The sequence below is a fragment of the Salvia hispanica genome, chromosome 1 (genome assembly GCF_023119035.1).
Source record: "Salvia hispanica cultivar TCC Black 2014 chromosome 1, UniMelb_Shisp_WGS_1.0, whole genome shotgun sequence".
NCBI lineage: Eukaryota > Viridiplantae > Streptophyta > Magnoliopsida > Lamiales > Lamiaceae > Salvia > Salvia hispanica.
This window is the reverse complement of record NC_062965.1, coordinates 605279-622253: the sequence shown is the minus strand read 5'-3', so window position 1 is coordinate 622253 and position 16975 is coordinate 605279. Positions and strand designations below refer to the sequence as shown.

Below are 16975 nucleotides of genomic sequence, written 5' to 3'. Positions count from 1 at the left end.
CACGAACCGTTCGGGTCAACACGACACGAACACGACACGAACTCATTAATGACACGAAAATAAGTATTGAAAAATGAAAATAATAATAATAATACTATTAAAATATTATGTGTTAATAAGAATAATAGTATTAAAATATTATGTGTTAACGGATAACACGAACACGACACGAACACGCATTGTTAACGGATAACACGAACCCGACACGAACACGACACGAATTTTTCGTGTCCTTAATGGGTCGACCCGATAAGGACACGAACACGATAAGGTCTGACCCAAACCCATTAATTTTGTGCCGGTTCGTATCGTGTTATCGTGTCGTGTCAAAAATTGTCAGCCCTAAGAATATGGTTTACACTTTCATCTGTCACACAAAATTAGGCTATTTTATGGAAACTTTTTATAATTCATTACCTTGATGCATAATCTTAATCACTTACAACAAGGTATACCATTAATAATGTGAGTTCAAATCAATTTTTTTTTTTTTATCTCTTTTACTTATAATTGTGCATTAAAATCTCATATGGGTGCCAATTTCTCTATTTTTTCTAGAACTATGTGAGTATTAGTTTTAAAATGAAATATAAATAGAATAATTAGTGAAAAAGTGAAGTCTACTTACCATATATCTATATCTATATGAGAATCTCCACCTTAAAATTACATTTCTATTAGCATACAAACTAAAATGAAAATAGATACTCCTACTACCAAAAGAAGAAAATAGCATGCAATGGTATAAAAAGATGATTGAAATATTTAAGAGTTATATGTGACAAGCTAAAATGACAAAGAGCATACATGCTAATTTTATGCAAGGTGGATAATCTTATTCTATGTCCGCATGTTTTATCTTTAATTTCACTCTTTACTTAACAATATTATCATCATTTTAACTGTGACAATTAGTACTCCCTTCGTCCAATAATAGATATCACACTTTTTTTTTAGTTTGTTACATAAAAGATGTCATATTTTCTTTTTTGAAAAAAGTTCCCTTTCACATTAAATAAATATACTATTTTCTTTTTTCACTTAACACACAAAACAACATCTCCTAAAATTTTATGTCAATTCTAAGTGTGTCATCTGTTATGGAAGTGGGAAAGAGAGGATATTATTTATTTATTCAATAAAATGAAATTCTTACTTTACTCCCAACATATTCAATTAAAAACAATAAATTTAACGTAGCTACCTCATCATCATATCACATCACAGGTGCCTGTCTCAATCGGCGTATCATCGCTTTGCCATTTTTGTCAACTAATATCTACTTTTCTTTTGAAAAAGAGCACTCGCTGCTTTTCATTTCAGCTAACTCACTATATATTTCGTGTCTAATGTCTCGTCATTTTCCTCGTATATCAAAATCACACAGACAGAGAAGCATCTCAAGCTACTCAGGTTCGTTTGCGCTCTCTTTACCTCATCATCTTATTAATTCTTTATTCCTTTTGTCTCAGTATTAAATTAGGGGCATTTATTTTTATTTGATTATTTGAATTAATTAGTTTTATAGTATTTGGTTCGATTGACTCTTATACATGATAAATTGAAGATTCGTGATCATTAGAAATGAGCCATTCACCCTTTAAAATGGCTTATAAGAGAGGTTATCCATACTTATATGGATGAGCTAAGATCATTACCAAGTCGATGTGGGATATGATTTAAGAGTTTCAACATCGGGATTTTGTAAATTCTATGTTATAGATCGGAGGTTCATGATAATCAACTTAATAGTGATCATTCAAATGGGTGATCGAGTCAGACCAAAATGCCTGCTTAGAGTATTAGATTTTGTCTTGATAAATTAATAATTAAAACAATCAATTAATCACCTAATTAGTCGGTTTTATTGCATAATGATATTCTGTCCCCTATTCAAGCAGTGAAAGTGTTATGTCTTGTGTTTCCTAATCCTTGTTAGTCATCAGTTCTAATGACCAAAATCATTCTTATACTACATTTCTACAATGTTCAAACTTTATCTAAAACAAAAAAGTGTGAACTTAACTTATTAACTAGGAAATATTTGAATTAATCTCGTGCAATGTTGGTAGGATAATTGAAGGTGAAAGATGTCGTATTCGTCGTCTCGGGATAACTGGGAGAGGCTGGTGACAGCAGTGGTGAAGAGAGAGCAGATATGGCAACTCTGTCATCAAAACTCCATCTCCACCATTGCTTCTGAATATACCGACGTAACTCTCAGGTAATTGCAAGTTAACTTTGCTAGTCTCTGGTTTTTTTCAGATAACATTGCTGACATTTATTTCAGTTTTTCAAGTCTGAGACCTGTTTCCTCACCATCTCCACTTATAAACGACTGTATCGTCGAAGGTTAGTTTGTGATTTATAATATATATTGGTCGTTGTGAGATTGGTGCATAGATGTATGGAAGCTATGAAAGGCTAGGTGAAAAACAAGGATGTAGTAGTAAATTTATATCTCCATTACCTTTGTAAGTGCTTAACGCTTATAAATACACAATGTAGGAGAACTCTGACGAAAGGACATTTGCAGATAGGAAAAACGCTTCCAAAACTACCTCACGGAAGCTATTTTCTGCTTTGCGTTGGAAAAGGAAACCAAAGGACCGTGACCTTCACCATTCTCTCGTTAGCCATGGTCAGTTGCAAATTGGCTTGAATAAACTTTGAATACATATTGCATATGGCTATATATAGAGAAACATGTTGAGTCCAAACATAGTGATGCATTTTTTTTGTCCGCTGATGAAGTGATTTCGCGTTTAAAGAACTTTAGCCTACGCGAGCTACTTGTTGCAACAGAAAATTTTAGCGACAAAAATGTCCTTGGATGTGGTGGACATGGTACAGTATATAAAGGTAGATTGGCAGATGGTTCTCTTGTGGCAGTTAAAAGATTAAATCATGAAGTGTTTGAGACAGAACTAGAAATGGGAAGCCTTTTAAAGCATCGTAATGTAATCAGGCTGTATGGATTTGCCATTACACAAGTAGAACGTCTGCTTGTTTATCATTTCATGGAGAATGGAAGTGTGGCATCATGCTTAAGATCAGGCAAGCTTAACCAACTCTTATTATGTGTTTATTTTTGTTATATCAATGATTTACATGATGAGGTGTGTGCTAAATGACTCTAGGGACACAGCCTACACTTGGCTGGCCAATTAGAAACTCGATAGCACTTGGGGTTGCAAACGCTCTAGCTTATTTGCACGAAGAATGCATCAGAACTATCATTCATCGTGATGTAAAAGCTGAAAATGTATTGTTGGATAAGAACTTTCAAGCATTCTTGGCTGACTTCTCCTTGGCCAAATTCATGGACTGCCGCGATGATGGTGCCGTAAAAGGGTCAATGGGTCACATAGCCCCTGAGTACCTCTCCACGGGAAAGTGTACAGAGAAAGCCGATGTTTTTAGTTATGGGATCTTTCTTCTTGAGCTCATCACAGGACAGAACATACCTTCTCTTCATCAGCTCGCCAATAATGACAGGATGAGGTTACTGGAGATGGTAAGTCTTATATCAATAGCTATATGCAATGTGTATACAAAGTTAAACAATTGATTTTATTTTTGCTTCTTCCATAAATGTGGTCAAATACTCAATCATATTCCGGAATCTCTTTGAACCAACTCTCTTTTACACATTTATAATTTATGTTATAGGTAGATGAAATATGCAAGGGGAAAAAATTTGAAGTGATGGTTGATTCAAGTCTTGAAGGTAATTATGTAGAAGAAGAGGTGGAGAAGTTGTTTCAGTTAGTCCTCAGCTGCACACAAGATGATCCAGATGAACGTCCCACGATGTTAGAGATTGTGAGAATGATGGATGGCCTAGACGATAGGTGGAAAGAATTCTTATCACATGGTTTTGGAAGTGACGTTATCCTTGGAAATACCCCTCCCATCCCTCTCGTTACAGAATAGATCGTCTTGACTTTCTTTCACTGTGGCAGAAGAGCTATCCAGTCCCAAATGATTCAGGCAAGTCCTCGTATCGACTTGCATAGACCGTCACCTTCTCCCTTGTCCATTTCCTGACATTCTTAGTTTATCAAACTCTTTGGACCGAAGATTTGTGTAGTTTTTCCAGCATCGACTCGTCTTTTCTGTAGTTTGGGCCAAGATGATAATGCTATAATATTTCAATCACCGTGTACTTGATTGCATAGCATTTGATTTGTTTGATGTACTGTGTATGAGACTAGTATATTATGAGTGTAAAAAGAGAAATTGCAAACTCTGTTGCTTCTATCCGGCAGAGTTGTCAAAACTGGCCCGACCCATGCTTATTCGAACCATGGTCATTTTAGGGAGGGTCTCAACTTAAGCTTTCTCCAACCTCAAAAAGTACTATTAGAGTGTGTTCATAAAACTCAATATGCATACTTGAACTGTGCATTATATGTCATTCCATATTTTAACATTCATTTGTTACTTGAATATTCAACCTCTATTTTACAGTATGTTTCTATTGTAGTTTCATATGACGAGGGTAGTTATGGGAATAATATCTAAATTGATGAAAAGTCAAAGCCAATTATTTCAATATTACTTTATCTGCATTCATTAAATTGCTGAAAAGTTGATAGGGACATTTATTTCTATTTCGCAGCAATTTCTGCTAGCAATTTCATCTGAATTTGCATTTTAAATTGTGGCAATGTTCGTCGTATTCTATAAGGTGAAAGATGTCATATTCGTCGTCTCGGGACAACTGGGAGAGGCTGGTGACAGCAGTGGTGAAGAGAGAGCAGATAAGGCAACTCTGTCATCAAAACTCCGTCTCCACCATTGTTTCCGATTATACCGACGTAACTCTCAGGTAATTGCAAGTCAACGTTGTAAGTCTCTGCTTTTGATAACGTATCTGACGGTTATTTAAGTTAATCTTTCAGTTTTTCAAGTCTGAGATCTGTTTCCTCATCATCTCATCAACTTCCACTTATAAATGACTCTATCATCGAAGGTTAGTTTTGTGATTTTATATATATCGCTCGTTGTTTATTTGATGCATAGACGTAGTCTACAACTATTAGATATATGGAAGCTTTGAAAAATGAGATGTGGTTTAAATATTTGTTAGTAGAAACAGAAACACACAGAAAACCTCAAAGGCAAACATGTCATGAGCTAAAAAATCTTGAAGAGGACAGAGCATAAAGAGTTAAATCTAAAGTGTTTCTTAAATTACTTGTCATAAACATCTAAGTTATATGCTTCTAAATAGTAATAATCAATTGTTGCTCTTTTGTATCCCATAATCATAGTTCTTTTCTTTGCTAAACGAGCGTTAGATTATCTTTTTTCCTTAATGTACTCTTATCTATATATTTTGGAAATTAAGGATCATTCAGTGTGAATGAAAAGGATGTGGTAGTACATTTATTTCTTCATTACCTTTCCAAGTGCATAAATACAGATCTGAAGTTGTGAGAAAGGGGCTATATTTTGTTAGGATAGAGAGAGTAACATCTGTCTGAAAAGAAAGAAAAAGAAAATGTTTCAATAAATTTGTAAGTCCTATTTGACAAAGTAACCATTGCAGATAGGAAAAATGCTTCTAAAACTATATCACGGAAGCTATTTTCTGCTCTGCGTTGGAAAAGGAAGCCAAAGGACTGTGATTTGCGCGAAGGTTTGGTTGGCATTCCCGGTTAGTTGCAAATTAGCTTGCTGTATACAAATTGCATATAGCTATATTGCAGGCATAGTAACTTACTTGTTTTTGACTACTGATAAAGAGTATGAAGGACTTGAGAGATTTTCCCTACCCGAGCTACTCGTTGCAACAGGCAATTTTAGCAAAGAAAATGTCATCGGACGTGGTGGATATGGTACAGTATATAAAGGTCAACTGAAAGATGGCTCTGTAGTGGCAGTTAAAAGATTAAAACAAGTAATTGAGTCACAACTAGAAATGGCGAGCCTTGTAATCCATCGTAATGTAATCAAACTTATTGGATTTTGCATTACACAAGAAGAACAGCTGCTTGTTTATCCTTACATGCCGAATGGAAGTGTTGCATCATGCTTAAGATCAGGTAAGCTCACTCAGCTCCTATTATGTACTTTTTTGTACATGAATGCTTATGTCTTTAATTCTTTACATATGATGTGCGGATTCCAGGGACACATCCTACACTTGACTGGCCAACTAGAAACTGGATAGTACTCGGGGTTGCAAGAGGTCTAGCTTATTTGCACGAAGAATGTGTAAGAACTATCATTCACCTCGATGTTAAAGCTGCAAATATATTGTTGGATGAGGACTTTGATGTAGTCTTGGCTGACTTCTCCTTGGCCGAATTCATGGACTGCCGCGATGATCACATAAGAGGGACAATTGGTCATATAGCCCCCGAGTACGTCTCCACCGGTAAGTGTACAGAGAAAGCCGATGTTTTTAGCTATGGGATCTTTCTTCTTGAGCTCATCACCGGACAGTATATTCATGAACTTCAACCGCTTGCGAATAAGGATGGGATGCAGTTACTTGAGATGGTAAGTCTTATATAGATAGCTATATGCAATCTGTATACAATGTTAAAGAATTGATTTTATAATTTTATAGGTATATACAGTATACAAAGGGAAAAATTTTGAGGTGTTGGTTGATTCAAGTTTGGAAGGAAATTTTTTAAAAGAAGATGTGGAGAAGTTGCTTCAGTTAATTCTCATCTGCACACAAGATGTTCCAGACGAACGCCCAATGATGTCGGAAGTTGTGAGAATGATCGAAGATGGCGAATGCGATGAGAGGTGGAAAAAATTCTTACGGCATAAAATCTTTTTATCCCCTTGGAGTTGCGTCCTTCCCATTGAAGAATGGATGATCTTTGATAGTGGTTCTTTGACTGAGGCAGAGGAACTATCCAGCCCCAGATGATTCAGGCAAGCGCTGCTATGAAACCAGCTCGTTTCGACTCCCATAGACCATCACCTTATCCCTTATCCATTTCTGGACATTCTTAGTATATCTAACTCTTTGGACCGAAGATATGTGTAGTTTAGGATGATGACAGTTTTAGTTTGGCATGATCATGAGATCATTGTTGTGATTGCATTCATGGAAGATGAGTTTGTGTGTGTTGTTTCACCTTGGCCAAACTCATGGACTGCCATGATTATAGTGCTATAAAAAATGGACAATTATGATATTATAGACCAATATAGCTTAAAGAGAAACAATGAAAGAGATGCTAGTTAAATCATAAATAAAGAGACCATGCCCTATCTCAAAAATTCATCAAAATGCTAGAAGAAAATAATTACAAAAATTAGGACATTCAATATCATAGAAACGATGAAGTGTAGAAAAGTTGTGGCACTTCTCATTCATCTAATGAAGTAACCATTATTGATACTCTTCAATAGAAAAAGGTTCATAGACTAGACTGAAATGAAGCTTCCTCTATATTCAACAATCTCATCCATGCAAATAACTTCCGAGACGGAATGCTTGCAGATGAATTTGCGTGCACTATAATCATACACAAACACACCGGATTGATGCATAAAAAACACACAACAAGTCCTGCAGAGAGGTACCTCAGAGCCCGAGAGGGGTACTCGTACGTTCATCACATGTTTCCAACTCAGTTCACTTCCTGCACATCTCGATTCATAAATCTTCACTAAGTTATCACTTCCACAAGTCAGGAAATCAAAGAGACGAAACGAGTGCTCATCTTCGGCAAAAATATGAGAGACTGTGTGGACGCGGAGGGCCTTGCCTCTAACAATAACAAGATGAATGTAAGGGTAACCCACAGGCAGTGTGATTTCCCGAAACACTTCATTCTTCATATCGAAGCTTAATATCTTCCGCTCAACATCTCCTCCAACCTTTCGCAGATATGCGTACCAGTGAACAAAGTAGCCATTCTTGCACCCGGATTTAATGGGAACAACTAAGTCAATAGCTAGATCTTCAATAACGATGTCCGCCAACTCCCTCCAAGAATCCGTACTTTTTGAGAACACTTGGGCATGGAAATAGCGGTGTTGGCCACATGACAGCAGCTGCACTACTTTGTAGTCTTCGTCGAAACCAATTGCAACCTTGCGCCTGTACATTGTGTACGAGCATTTGGAAGGGGAAGATGCTTTAAGTGGGAGAAGTTTGAGTTTGCCTAGAAACGGGTTGCATATGGCTACGGGCACCTGAAACATAGTTGGGTTAATGCAGATTAGACCCTTAACTGCGTCAACTAACATAAGTGACTTCCGATCGCATTGAAGCTTTATCGACAGTTCCTTTTGCACTCGATTTACAAGATTGGGAAAAGTGACTTGCAGACATAGCTTGTCTTGTTCATTGGAATGAGTAAGTTGTAGATGGACCATGTCGTCTGATTTGTCGTTGTTGTGAGTGTGCAGTTTTTGGAAAGGCTGTGAATCGATGATATTGCCCCAAGTTTTGCAGACAGCTCGGAATCTCAAGAGGGATGGTACAGGCAGACACAACAGAATCTCAGACAACACATCATTGTTCATTGCAATGTGTTTAGCTGATGAAATCGTGATACATATATGATAGACATATATAAAGTGTGTTTTGTTGGCCTAATCCGGATCGGTATATGATACGACATATGTTTAATAAGGAAATATTTAATAATAATACGACATATGTCAAAAGATTCAATACAAGGAAAGAGTGAATAGATGGAAAAAAGAAGATTTTTTCTCAACACAAAATCCGCGTGTACTTGCAAAGATAAGTTCATAATAGGGTTAATTGTATTATAAAATCCTAACTTTGGAGTTATTTGCAAAATATTCTGAATTTTAAAAAATTACAACCAAAATAGCTCGAATTTTTATATTGTAAATATACCAAACTTTAGAAAATACAAAAAATGAAATGAACTTTTCATGAAAGTTGTAACAATGACACGAATTTTAAAAAATATCCATCATGGAGCGATGTGCATCCGAAAATTTGGAGCAAGCTTGCGTGATCGTTACCCATTCCAACAAACGTCATTTGGAGCCCGGTGGCTTTAGCTCTACAAGAAAACACAAAAATCGCGCTGACGAGAGGCGAAGCCCTATTCATGAAACCTAGAACATGATTCAGTGTCAGGCAATCTAACCCCATAATCCAATAACCGATGATGATCCCGTGTCGAGTAATCCATCCCCATAATCCAAGAATCCAAAGAGCCTAGTTGACGCGATGCTGATAAAATTAAGTGTGTATACCTCATTGTTCCTAACGTTTCTTCTTTCTTTTGTGTCTTTCTTCGTGCTCAGAGGCTCGATGGGATCGGCTTGGAGAGTCCTTCCTTTTATGTTTACCGTGCTTCGAGTGGCTTCTGCTGCTGCTCTTTCCCCTAGAGGTTTCCTTGTCGTCTCTCCTCGACCTTGAGTGGTGTCCTCGAACATCAGAGTCATCCGATGAGTCAGTATCTGAACTCCTGCTTCTCCTTCTCTTATGTCTGCGGCTCCTTGAGTGCTTTTTGCTCCTCTCGTCTTCTGAAGAACTAGCTTTGCCACTGCTCAAACGAACATCTTCTCCACGGCCCTTGCCGGATTTAGTTTCTTTACCATCTGAGTGATGTGTGGTTGCTCCATTTTTGGAACTTTGGCCTGCCCTTTGATCAACTGGCATTGTCATTTTAGCCGGAAGAGGGCTCTCGTTTCTCTCATCTGTATCAGTAGCGACTCTTTTGCCAGCTTTATTTTCCGGGGGTGGCATCTCAGGAGGGACCAATAAACCTAGTTCTTTCCCTAGTGTTTCTAAGAAGTCCCCAGCCATTAAACGATTAAGAGTCGTATTTGCAGCTTCGATCTTCTTCTCTGTATCCTCTGCTTGATTGGATGTGCTGTTTTCTTCTTCATCATCTGAATCATCAGAAAAAATGGCCTGCAAAAACAACGAGCATCAATTAGCAACCCAAGTAGCAATAACACTAAGATGTAACAATATATACAGAGGTGATGGAAGTACTTTGTAGAGATCAACGGGCCTCTCAACATTTTCGACTTCCACCTCAATCTCAGCTTCCTTATCGATTGCTTCATTTTCTTTCTTCCTGCTGTGCCCCTGAGGTTGTGAAGATGATCTCCGCTCCCCGGGAACTTGTTCTTGGACATCTGCAGCTCTGATGGAATCCGGCATGAAAATCAAAGAGTCCATTTTGCTCTTCATACGTGGAGCAGGAGGTGGCTGCACATTCGGATAGGTATATAGTTTGTTAATAGTCTTTAAATGCCATAGCTGGCCACGAAAGCAAAATATCGGTAGTATAGAAGTCATCTAGTGTAATATCGGGTAAACGAAAAACAGGAACAATGACGTGTAAATGGAATACCTTGCCCATGTAAGGATCAATCAAATCAAAACGCTTGCATAAGATAGGTGCAGGTCGCCACTGAAACTCTTCCCGCTTCGGATACATTGCTTTAGCTATCAATTCATCTTCAAGGGAAGATGTATGTTTCTGCATAACCATTCATGTCCACGATGCATTATGGTCAGCACGTAATTAACTTAGTACCTGCAGCCAAATCTTCTACTACTATACATACCTCTACTCCACCAGCAGTGAACTGTAATCCTGAAACAGCCGACAGGTCCTTAAGCAACTGACTGCTCACCTGCCTTTCGTTACCTAATTTTGCTTTCTGCACCGCAGCTGCAGCTTCTTCAAATTCTAATCTTTCACGAGCACGAACAGCTTCAGACATATCACTGGAACCACCAGAGTCTTTAGTTCGAAGACCTCCTTCAAATTTCTCCTTCAAGAATTGTTCAAATCTGATCTGTTTCGCTGGGTCATATTGGAAAGGTTTTCTGACATCTGCTTGTTCATTCTATCAGAAAATACATATCAGTATCCTGTAGCAGTATCCCGACTAAGATAACCAATGCATAAAGAGGTACTCACCGCGGATGTAGGTTTGGTGAATGTATCTGAGAGTTTTATTTGAACATTTACAGATGCAGAAGAAGCCACCATAGAGCTTGAATCTCTTAAATTAGTTTGGATTGTATACAAGAACAGTTTTGAAAATAAAAACAGAGTACTTAAAAAAACTCTGCCAAACTTACGCCATCTAAAAGAATGGAGCTACTCTTAATATCTCGATGTATGACTCGTACTTCCAAGTCATGCAAGAAGGCAATAGCTCTTGCAGCACCTATAGCCACTTTGACTCTTGTTTCCCAACTAAGGGAGTTATGCCCTGCTACCAAGACACAAGAACTGACATTTATGAACATCAAAATCCACATTGTAAAGTGCAACTCATGGTTTGTAACAGATATGTGCATATTTTGTTAACAGACTTATTATGTTTTCCTTTTTGAGTTGTCCCATGTGGCGATGTGGGTCATAAGCCATACACTATAATCTTGCTCATTTAAATAATCGTGCTAAAAAAAGCCAAGTCTAATGAGACAGAGGGAGTACTATTTTATCTATTAGGCCCAACCTTCAAGAGGAAACATCTCCTAACAATATTTACTTAGAAAAAAGTTAGATGCAAGGCAGTCAATCAACTATCAAGTATGCCAAATTTACTTCTGAAGAGATGGTTGTCCAAGCTTCCTTTGCGCATGAACTCATACACCAGAATCCTGTTGTCATCATTGAAGCTATATCCAATAAGTTTGATCAAATTTGGGTGACGGAGTTGACTCAAGTAATGTATTTTATCCTGCAACATTTTTGTATGGTTGGTAAACATTACACTGTACAACAAAGAACTAAAGAGAAGTTAGGGGAAGAAACACCGACCAGCAATTCCCTATTCCCTTCATAACTTTCAAGATCCATCTTCTGGATAGCAACAGCAATCCCATATCCAGGCTTCGTTGCGGTAAGATAATTTTCATGGATCCATCCTTTATAAACACGACGAAATGCCCCTTCCCCCAACAACTCGCATGGGTGAAAGTTTCTGGTAGCTTTTTTTAACTCTTCATACTCTATGGCCATCACGTTACGGAAGAATAATGTTTCCTGACTAGAAAGATCTACCGGATCGAGCCTCTCGCCAGAATTTCTACAATCTTATCAAGATCACAAGAGAATTTTTTAAAATGTGATCAAATATGAAGGCATAAAATTGCTCATTAACATGAGGAATATAAGTGAAGAACTGACAATCTTCCATGAGAATAGAATTTTTTCATTGGCAAATACACTTGATTCTTAGAAGCTCTAGTACAATTAATGAAGACATGGTGTGAGAAACATTTTCAATTTATCACCGGAAATTTTAGATTTTAGCTTCACCAAACTATGATTCAAGAGCTGAACTATACAAATGCCCAATTCAAGTAAAACAGTAAAATTTGATATGAGATATGAACAAACAATACAGAAATTAAAATAAAAATAAAAATTGCTTCATCACCATTTCTGAAATCTCGGATGAAAGGACTAAAGCTGAAACTGAAACTGAAACTGGAACGAGAAGTGGTTGAGCTGCTGAAGCTTTCACAAAGGGCAAGTTGGCGGTCTTCCTCTCTCTTCAAAACAGCTCCGACCAACCTCTCCCAGCTATCGTAAATCCTCGACATTTTCTATAAATGTCACACAAATATGGAATTTCGAGTCGACATATCCCTTTTTATACTCTTTTTTTTATGCTTTTTTACACAAATATGGAATTTCTCTTTTCCCTTTTCATTACTTTTTGACTATCGCGGAGGTTAATCATAACGAGTACGCATTTTATTAAATTTTCCGCGAAATTTAAACTACGGGGAATTTAAAGTTTATCAATTCTTTTCACTTATTTTATTAATTTTGCATTAAAATCTGTGTCGTTTCAAATATTTTTATTCTTTTAATATGTGAGGAGAAGTGATCAATTGCTAACTAACGAGCAATCTCAAACTAAGACTAAATCTTAGTCATTAGATTAAAAGATCTAGTGGTTGAAATAATGCCACATGAATTATATTTTTAATTAAGAAAATTAATAAATAAAATTAGAGGGTATTAATGTCAATTCTCTCTTATCAAAATCATCTTAAAACTTTAAATTTACGTAACTCTCTAGATTTAAATTATTTTTTCGCAAAAAATATATCAAATTAAAGATAATTTTACAAGGATTCCAACGAGATTTCAATTGCATATGTTATGACGACGTTCGAATGATGAAATTTGATATTTTTTATTTAGTTTTCGTAAATGTTAATAACAAGATTTTTTATCAACAAATACATCAACAAATTTCAATATAATGCATATAAAATCTCAATAAAACCATGTAAAAAATCTCAATAAATATGTGTTGATATTTTCTTGTAATAGTGTTGATATTCTTATGTCATATTGTTGATATTTGTCATACACTATGTTGATATAAAAAAAACATTCACGAAAATTATCATATGATAACATAATGACGATATTATCCTTTTTTTGATATTTTATTTACTATTTATTGAGATTCGTAAGATTTAATCACATTCACTCATTTTAAAATATAAGGATGGAGATTTAGTCTTGATTTTGAATTAGGATGCTATAAGCATTAGAATATGACCCTACGATTGAGTATTAATAAAATTGTGAAATACTATGTCCTTGTTGACCTATGAGACTAAGCTGCGTAGTGTTGACTTCATTATTGACTTAATATTTCTATCTACTGGAAATCTATCTACGTAATTAGTACTCCCTTCGTCCCGGCTAAGATGATACATTGCTTAGCTGGTACGAGATTTTAGGAGTTATTAGTTAAAGTGTTTAATTGGAGAGAGAAGGTGAATATAAGTTTTAAAATAGAGAGATAAAGAAAGATGAATATTTTAATAGAAGTGAGAAAAAATGGTTGAGTGTATTAATTGAAGAGAGAAAATTACCAAAAAAGGAAATATGTCATCTTAGTTGGGACAAACTAAAAAAGAAAACGTGTCATCTTAAGCAAGACCGAAGGGAGTACTAATGTTTTGTTTGAATTAGATATATAAAATCAAATTTATATATCTAATTCAAAGCTGATCTATAAATTTGATCTCCAACATATTTCCCCTTTTCAGCAGAATCCGATTTTAATAATTTGGTTGAAAGCTGTAGAGAGACGCTGTCGTCGTCGCGAGACAACTGGGAGAGGCTGGTGGCGGCGGTGGTGAAGAGAGAAGAAATATGGCAACTCTGCCACCAAAACTCCTTCACCACCATTTCATCTCATTCCAGTGGAGAAATTATCAGGTGGAGTATTTTCTGTTCATCTCAATTTGGGTGAAAATTGCATTTTCATGACTGATACCTAAATTTGAAAACATTTTTAGTATTTCGAGGATTGGATCGAAGAATAATTCCGAATCACCACAGCGTCGAGCTCAGCTTGCTAGCGGTTCTGGCATCGAAGGTTTGTCTACGATCGCTGGCGATTGAGTTTGCTTTTAGTAGTTGATGTAGAGACGCTGATGGAATTAGAATGTCTTGCAATTGCTTACATTTTGTCAATTTGTATTATTGGGGGAGTTGATTAAGAGTCTCTGTGCTTTGTGGAATGGGATAAAACTAGGCTTACTTTTTTGTTAGAAATTTAAGAAGAAACGGAGATGGTAATTCTTTGAAAATTTAGCTAACTACTTGTCTTAATTCTTAAATTTTCATGAAAAAGTGAGGAACAAGAAAAGATGGCAAAAAAGATTTAGACATCCAAAACTTGTTCATGTGATTGGATTTTGTCATACACTAGAAGAGCAACTGCTTGTTTTCCGCTTGATGGTCAATGGAAGTGTCGAATCATGGTTAAGGGGTAAGCCTGAAAGACTGCCACTCATATGTTAAAATAGCATGTTTGTTTGTTTACGAAGAACAGGTGCATTTCTCTAGTCTCTTGAGATATGTTTGCATCTTTTGTTTACTTATTTATGTTATCGCTTCGCAAACGCACCCTAAGCGTCGAGACAAAATCATTAATTTGGTAGGGGAAGGCATTTCTTGAGATGATTTAAACCATGCTTAATATTTACACAGCCAAAGTCAGCTCATACATCTGATCCCAGGTAAAAAGAAATTATGAAGATAGGAGATGGGAATCGATGGTTGACAAAGATGGTGGAGATGGTTCTGTGGAGGCAGTGGTGAAGCAGCTGGTAAATATAGCTGTTCTCTGCACACAATTCGACCCAGACAAATGTCCAAGGATGTCGAATGTGGTGAGGATGTTGGAAGCTGGTGGTGGCTCGGCTGAGTTGTCTGAGGAAGAAGTCAGAAAAGAAGAGTATCCTCTCAACAACTATCCCAATTCAGAGTGGATAGGTGGTAAAAATATTTATTGTTTTGGTTTAGATGAAGAAGTACTATCTGGGCCAAGATGATCATGCTATTATATTTCAATCATCATTTACTTGATTGCATAACATTTGATGTGTTTGATGTACTGTGTAATAAATTTCTATTAGCCTATATAATAGTATGAGACTAATGTTAAAAGTGTAAAAAGAGAAATTGCAAACTCTGTTGCTTCTATCCGGCAGAGTTGTCAAAACTGGCCCGACCCATGATTCGAACCATGGTCATTTTAGGGAGGGTCTCAACCTGAGGTTTCTCCAACCACAAAAAGTACTACTAGATTACGTTCATGTACGGGCTGGTTTGAGCTAGCCCACTAGCTGAAGGCTAATACTTTTTAGGTCAGGTCAGGATGGCTAAGCTTCGGTCTATTGGTAAAGGAATTCATTGGGGACAGCTTTAGTTTCATAAAACTCAATATACATACTTGAACTGTGCTTTAGATGTCATTCCATATTTTAACTTTCATTTACTTGAATATTTAACCTCTATTTGATGTTACTATTGTAGTTTCATATGACGAGGGTAGTTATAATACTCACTAATTTCAATAAAATAAAACCAAACAAGACTTGGGAATAATATCTACATTGATGAAAAGTCAAAGTCAATTATTTTCAATTATTACTTTCTCTGGAATTGGCATAGTGACACTCCACTCAATTTTAAATTGCAGAAAAGTTAATAGGGACATTCATTTCTATTTCGCAGCAATTTCTGAGAAGAATGCTAGCAATTTCATCTGAATTTGCATTGCATTTAAATTGTGGCAATGTTCGTCGTATTCTATAAGGTGAAAGATGTCATATTCGTCGTCTCGGGACAACTGGGAGAGGCTGGTGACAGCAGTGGTGAAGAGAGAGCAGATAAGGCAACTCTGTCATCAAAACTCCGTCTCCACCATTGTTTCCGATTATACCGACGTAACTCTCAGGTAATTGCAAGTCAACGTTGTAAGTCTCTGCTTTTGATAACGTATCTGACAGTTATTTAAGTTGCATAGCATGGGTGTTAATACTAGTTTAAGTTAATTTTTCAGTTTTTCAAGTGTGAGACCTGTTTCCTCATCATCTCATCAACTTCCAGTTATAAATGACTCTATCATTGAAGGTCAGTTTTGTCATTTTATATATATCGGTCGTTGTTTGTTTGATGCATATACGTAGTCTACAACTATTAGATAGATGGAAGCTTTGAAAATGAGATGTGGTTTAAATTTTTGTTAGTAGAAACACACAAAAAACCTCCAAGGCAAACATGTCATAAGCTCAAAAATCTTGAAGAGAACAGAGCATGAAGAGTTAAATCTAAAGTGTTTCTTAAATTACTTGTCATAAACATCTAAGTTATATGCTTCTAAATACTCCCTCCGTCCCCAAAGAGTGCATATTCTTGTGGGACGGAGGGAGTAATAATCAATTGTTGCTCTTTTGCATCCCATAATCATAGTTCTTTTCTTTGCTAAACGAGCGTTAGATTATATTTTTTCCTTAATATACTCTTATCTATATATTTTGGAAATTAAGGATCCTTCAGTGTAGATGAAAAACAAGGATGTGGTAGTAAATTTATTTCTTCATTACCTTTCCAAGTGCATAAATACAGATCTGAAGTTGTGAGAAAGGGGCTATATTTTGTATAGAGAGAAAAAAAGTTTCAATAAATTAGTAAGTCCTATTTGACAAAGT

At 36.3% G+C, this 16975-nt stretch overlaps 6 protein-coding genes across 8 annotated transcripts in view; 2 read left to right on the top strand and 4 right to left on the bottom strand.

Moving 5' to 3' along the window:
• Window positions 1-1291: 1291 nt before the first annotated feature.
• On the top strand, window positions 1292-7180 carry LOC125213883 (BRASSINOSTEROID INSENSITIVE 1-associated receptor kinase 1-like). Of its 3 annotated transcripts, XM_048114680.1 has the most exons (7): window positions 1292-1413; window positions 2073-2224; window positions 2291-2352; window positions 2537-2641; window positions 2755-3057; window positions 3141-3517; window positions 3673-4251. In XM_048114680.1, exons 2-7 carry the CDS (start codon window positions 2091-2093, stop codon window positions 3934-3936), a joined length of 1245 nt encoding a protein of 414 aa, XP_047970637.1. In that variant the 5' UTR covers window positions 1292-1413; window positions 2073-2090; the 3' UTR covers window positions 3937-4251. The 3 variants fall into 3 exon arrangements, with proteins under 3 accessions (XP_047970637.1, XP_047970629.1, XP_047970620.1); XM_048114672.1 differs by lacking the exons at window positions 1292-1413; window positions 2291-2352; window positions 2537-2641; ... (1 more) ...; window positions 3141-3517; window positions 3673-4251 and adding exons at window positions 4908-4978; window positions 5558-5665; window positions 5754-6053; window positions 6140-6513; window positions 6584-7180; XM_048114663.1 differs by lacking the exons at window positions 1292-1413; window positions 2073-2224; window positions 2291-2352; ... (2 more) ...; window positions 3141-3517; window positions 3673-4251 and adding exons at window positions 4665-4834; window positions 4908-4978; window positions 5558-5665; ... (1 more) ...; window positions 6140-6513; window positions 6584-7180.
• A 221-nt stretch (window positions 7181-7401) lies between these two features.
• LOC125207354 (F-box protein At5g49610-like) lies at window positions 7402-9115 on the bottom strand. The gene is made up of 2 exons (XM_048106657.1): window positions 8983-9115; window positions 7402-8522 (listed from the first exon to the last, which is right to left on the bottom strand). Exons 1-2 carry the CDS (start codon window positions 9113-9115, stop codon window positions 7402-7404), a joined length of 1254 nt encoding a protein of 417 aa, XP_047962614.1.
• Window positions 8866-10994, bottom strand: LOC125213876 (G patch domain-containing protein TGH-like). Its single transcript, XM_048114651.1, has 6 exons — window positions 10908-10994; window positions 10549-10833; window positions 10332-10460; window positions 9968-10186; window positions 9204-9883; window positions 8866-9163 (listed from the first exon to the last, which is right to left on the bottom strand). Exons 1-5 carry the CDS (start codon window positions 10977-10979, stop codon window positions 9230-9232), a joined length of 1359 nt encoding a protein of 452 aa, XP_047970608.1. The 5' UTR covers window positions 10980-10994; the 3' UTR covers window positions 8866-9163; window positions 9204-9229.
• Window positions 10995-11140: 146 nt separating this feature from the next.
• Window positions 11141-12604, bottom strand: LOC125213923 (probable serine/threonine-protein kinase PBL3). The gene is made up of 4 exons (XM_048114723.1): window positions 12382-12604; window positions 11760-12034; window positions 11544-11679; window positions 11141-11225 (listed from the first exon to the last, which is right to left on the bottom strand). Exons 1-4 carry the CDS (start codon window positions 12545-12547, stop codon window positions 11209-11211), a joined length of 594 nt encoding a protein of 197 aa, XP_047970680.1. The 5' UTR covers window positions 12548-12604; the 3' UTR covers window positions 11141-11208.
• A 1071-nt stretch (window positions 12605-13675) lies between these two features.
• LOC125207315 lies at window positions 13676-14780 on the top strand. The gene is made up of 4 exons (XM_048106607.1): window positions 13676-13694; window positions 14021-14192; window positions 14273-14352; window positions 14611-14780. Exons 1-4 carry the CDS (start codon window positions 13676-13678, stop codon window positions 14778-14780), a joined length of 441 nt encoding a protein of 146 aa, XP_047962564.1.
• A 1310-nt stretch (window positions 14781-16090) lies between these two features.
• Window positions 16091-16975, bottom strand: part of LOC125207239 (putative disease resistance protein RGA4) — a 1780-nt gene continuing 895 nt past the window's right edge. Inside the window, exon 2 of the mRNA XM_048106505.1 lies at window positions 16091-16266. Coding sequence (XP_047962462.1) covers window positions 16091-16266 — 176 coding nt within the window. The remainder of the gene's footprint in view (window positions 16267-16975) is intronic.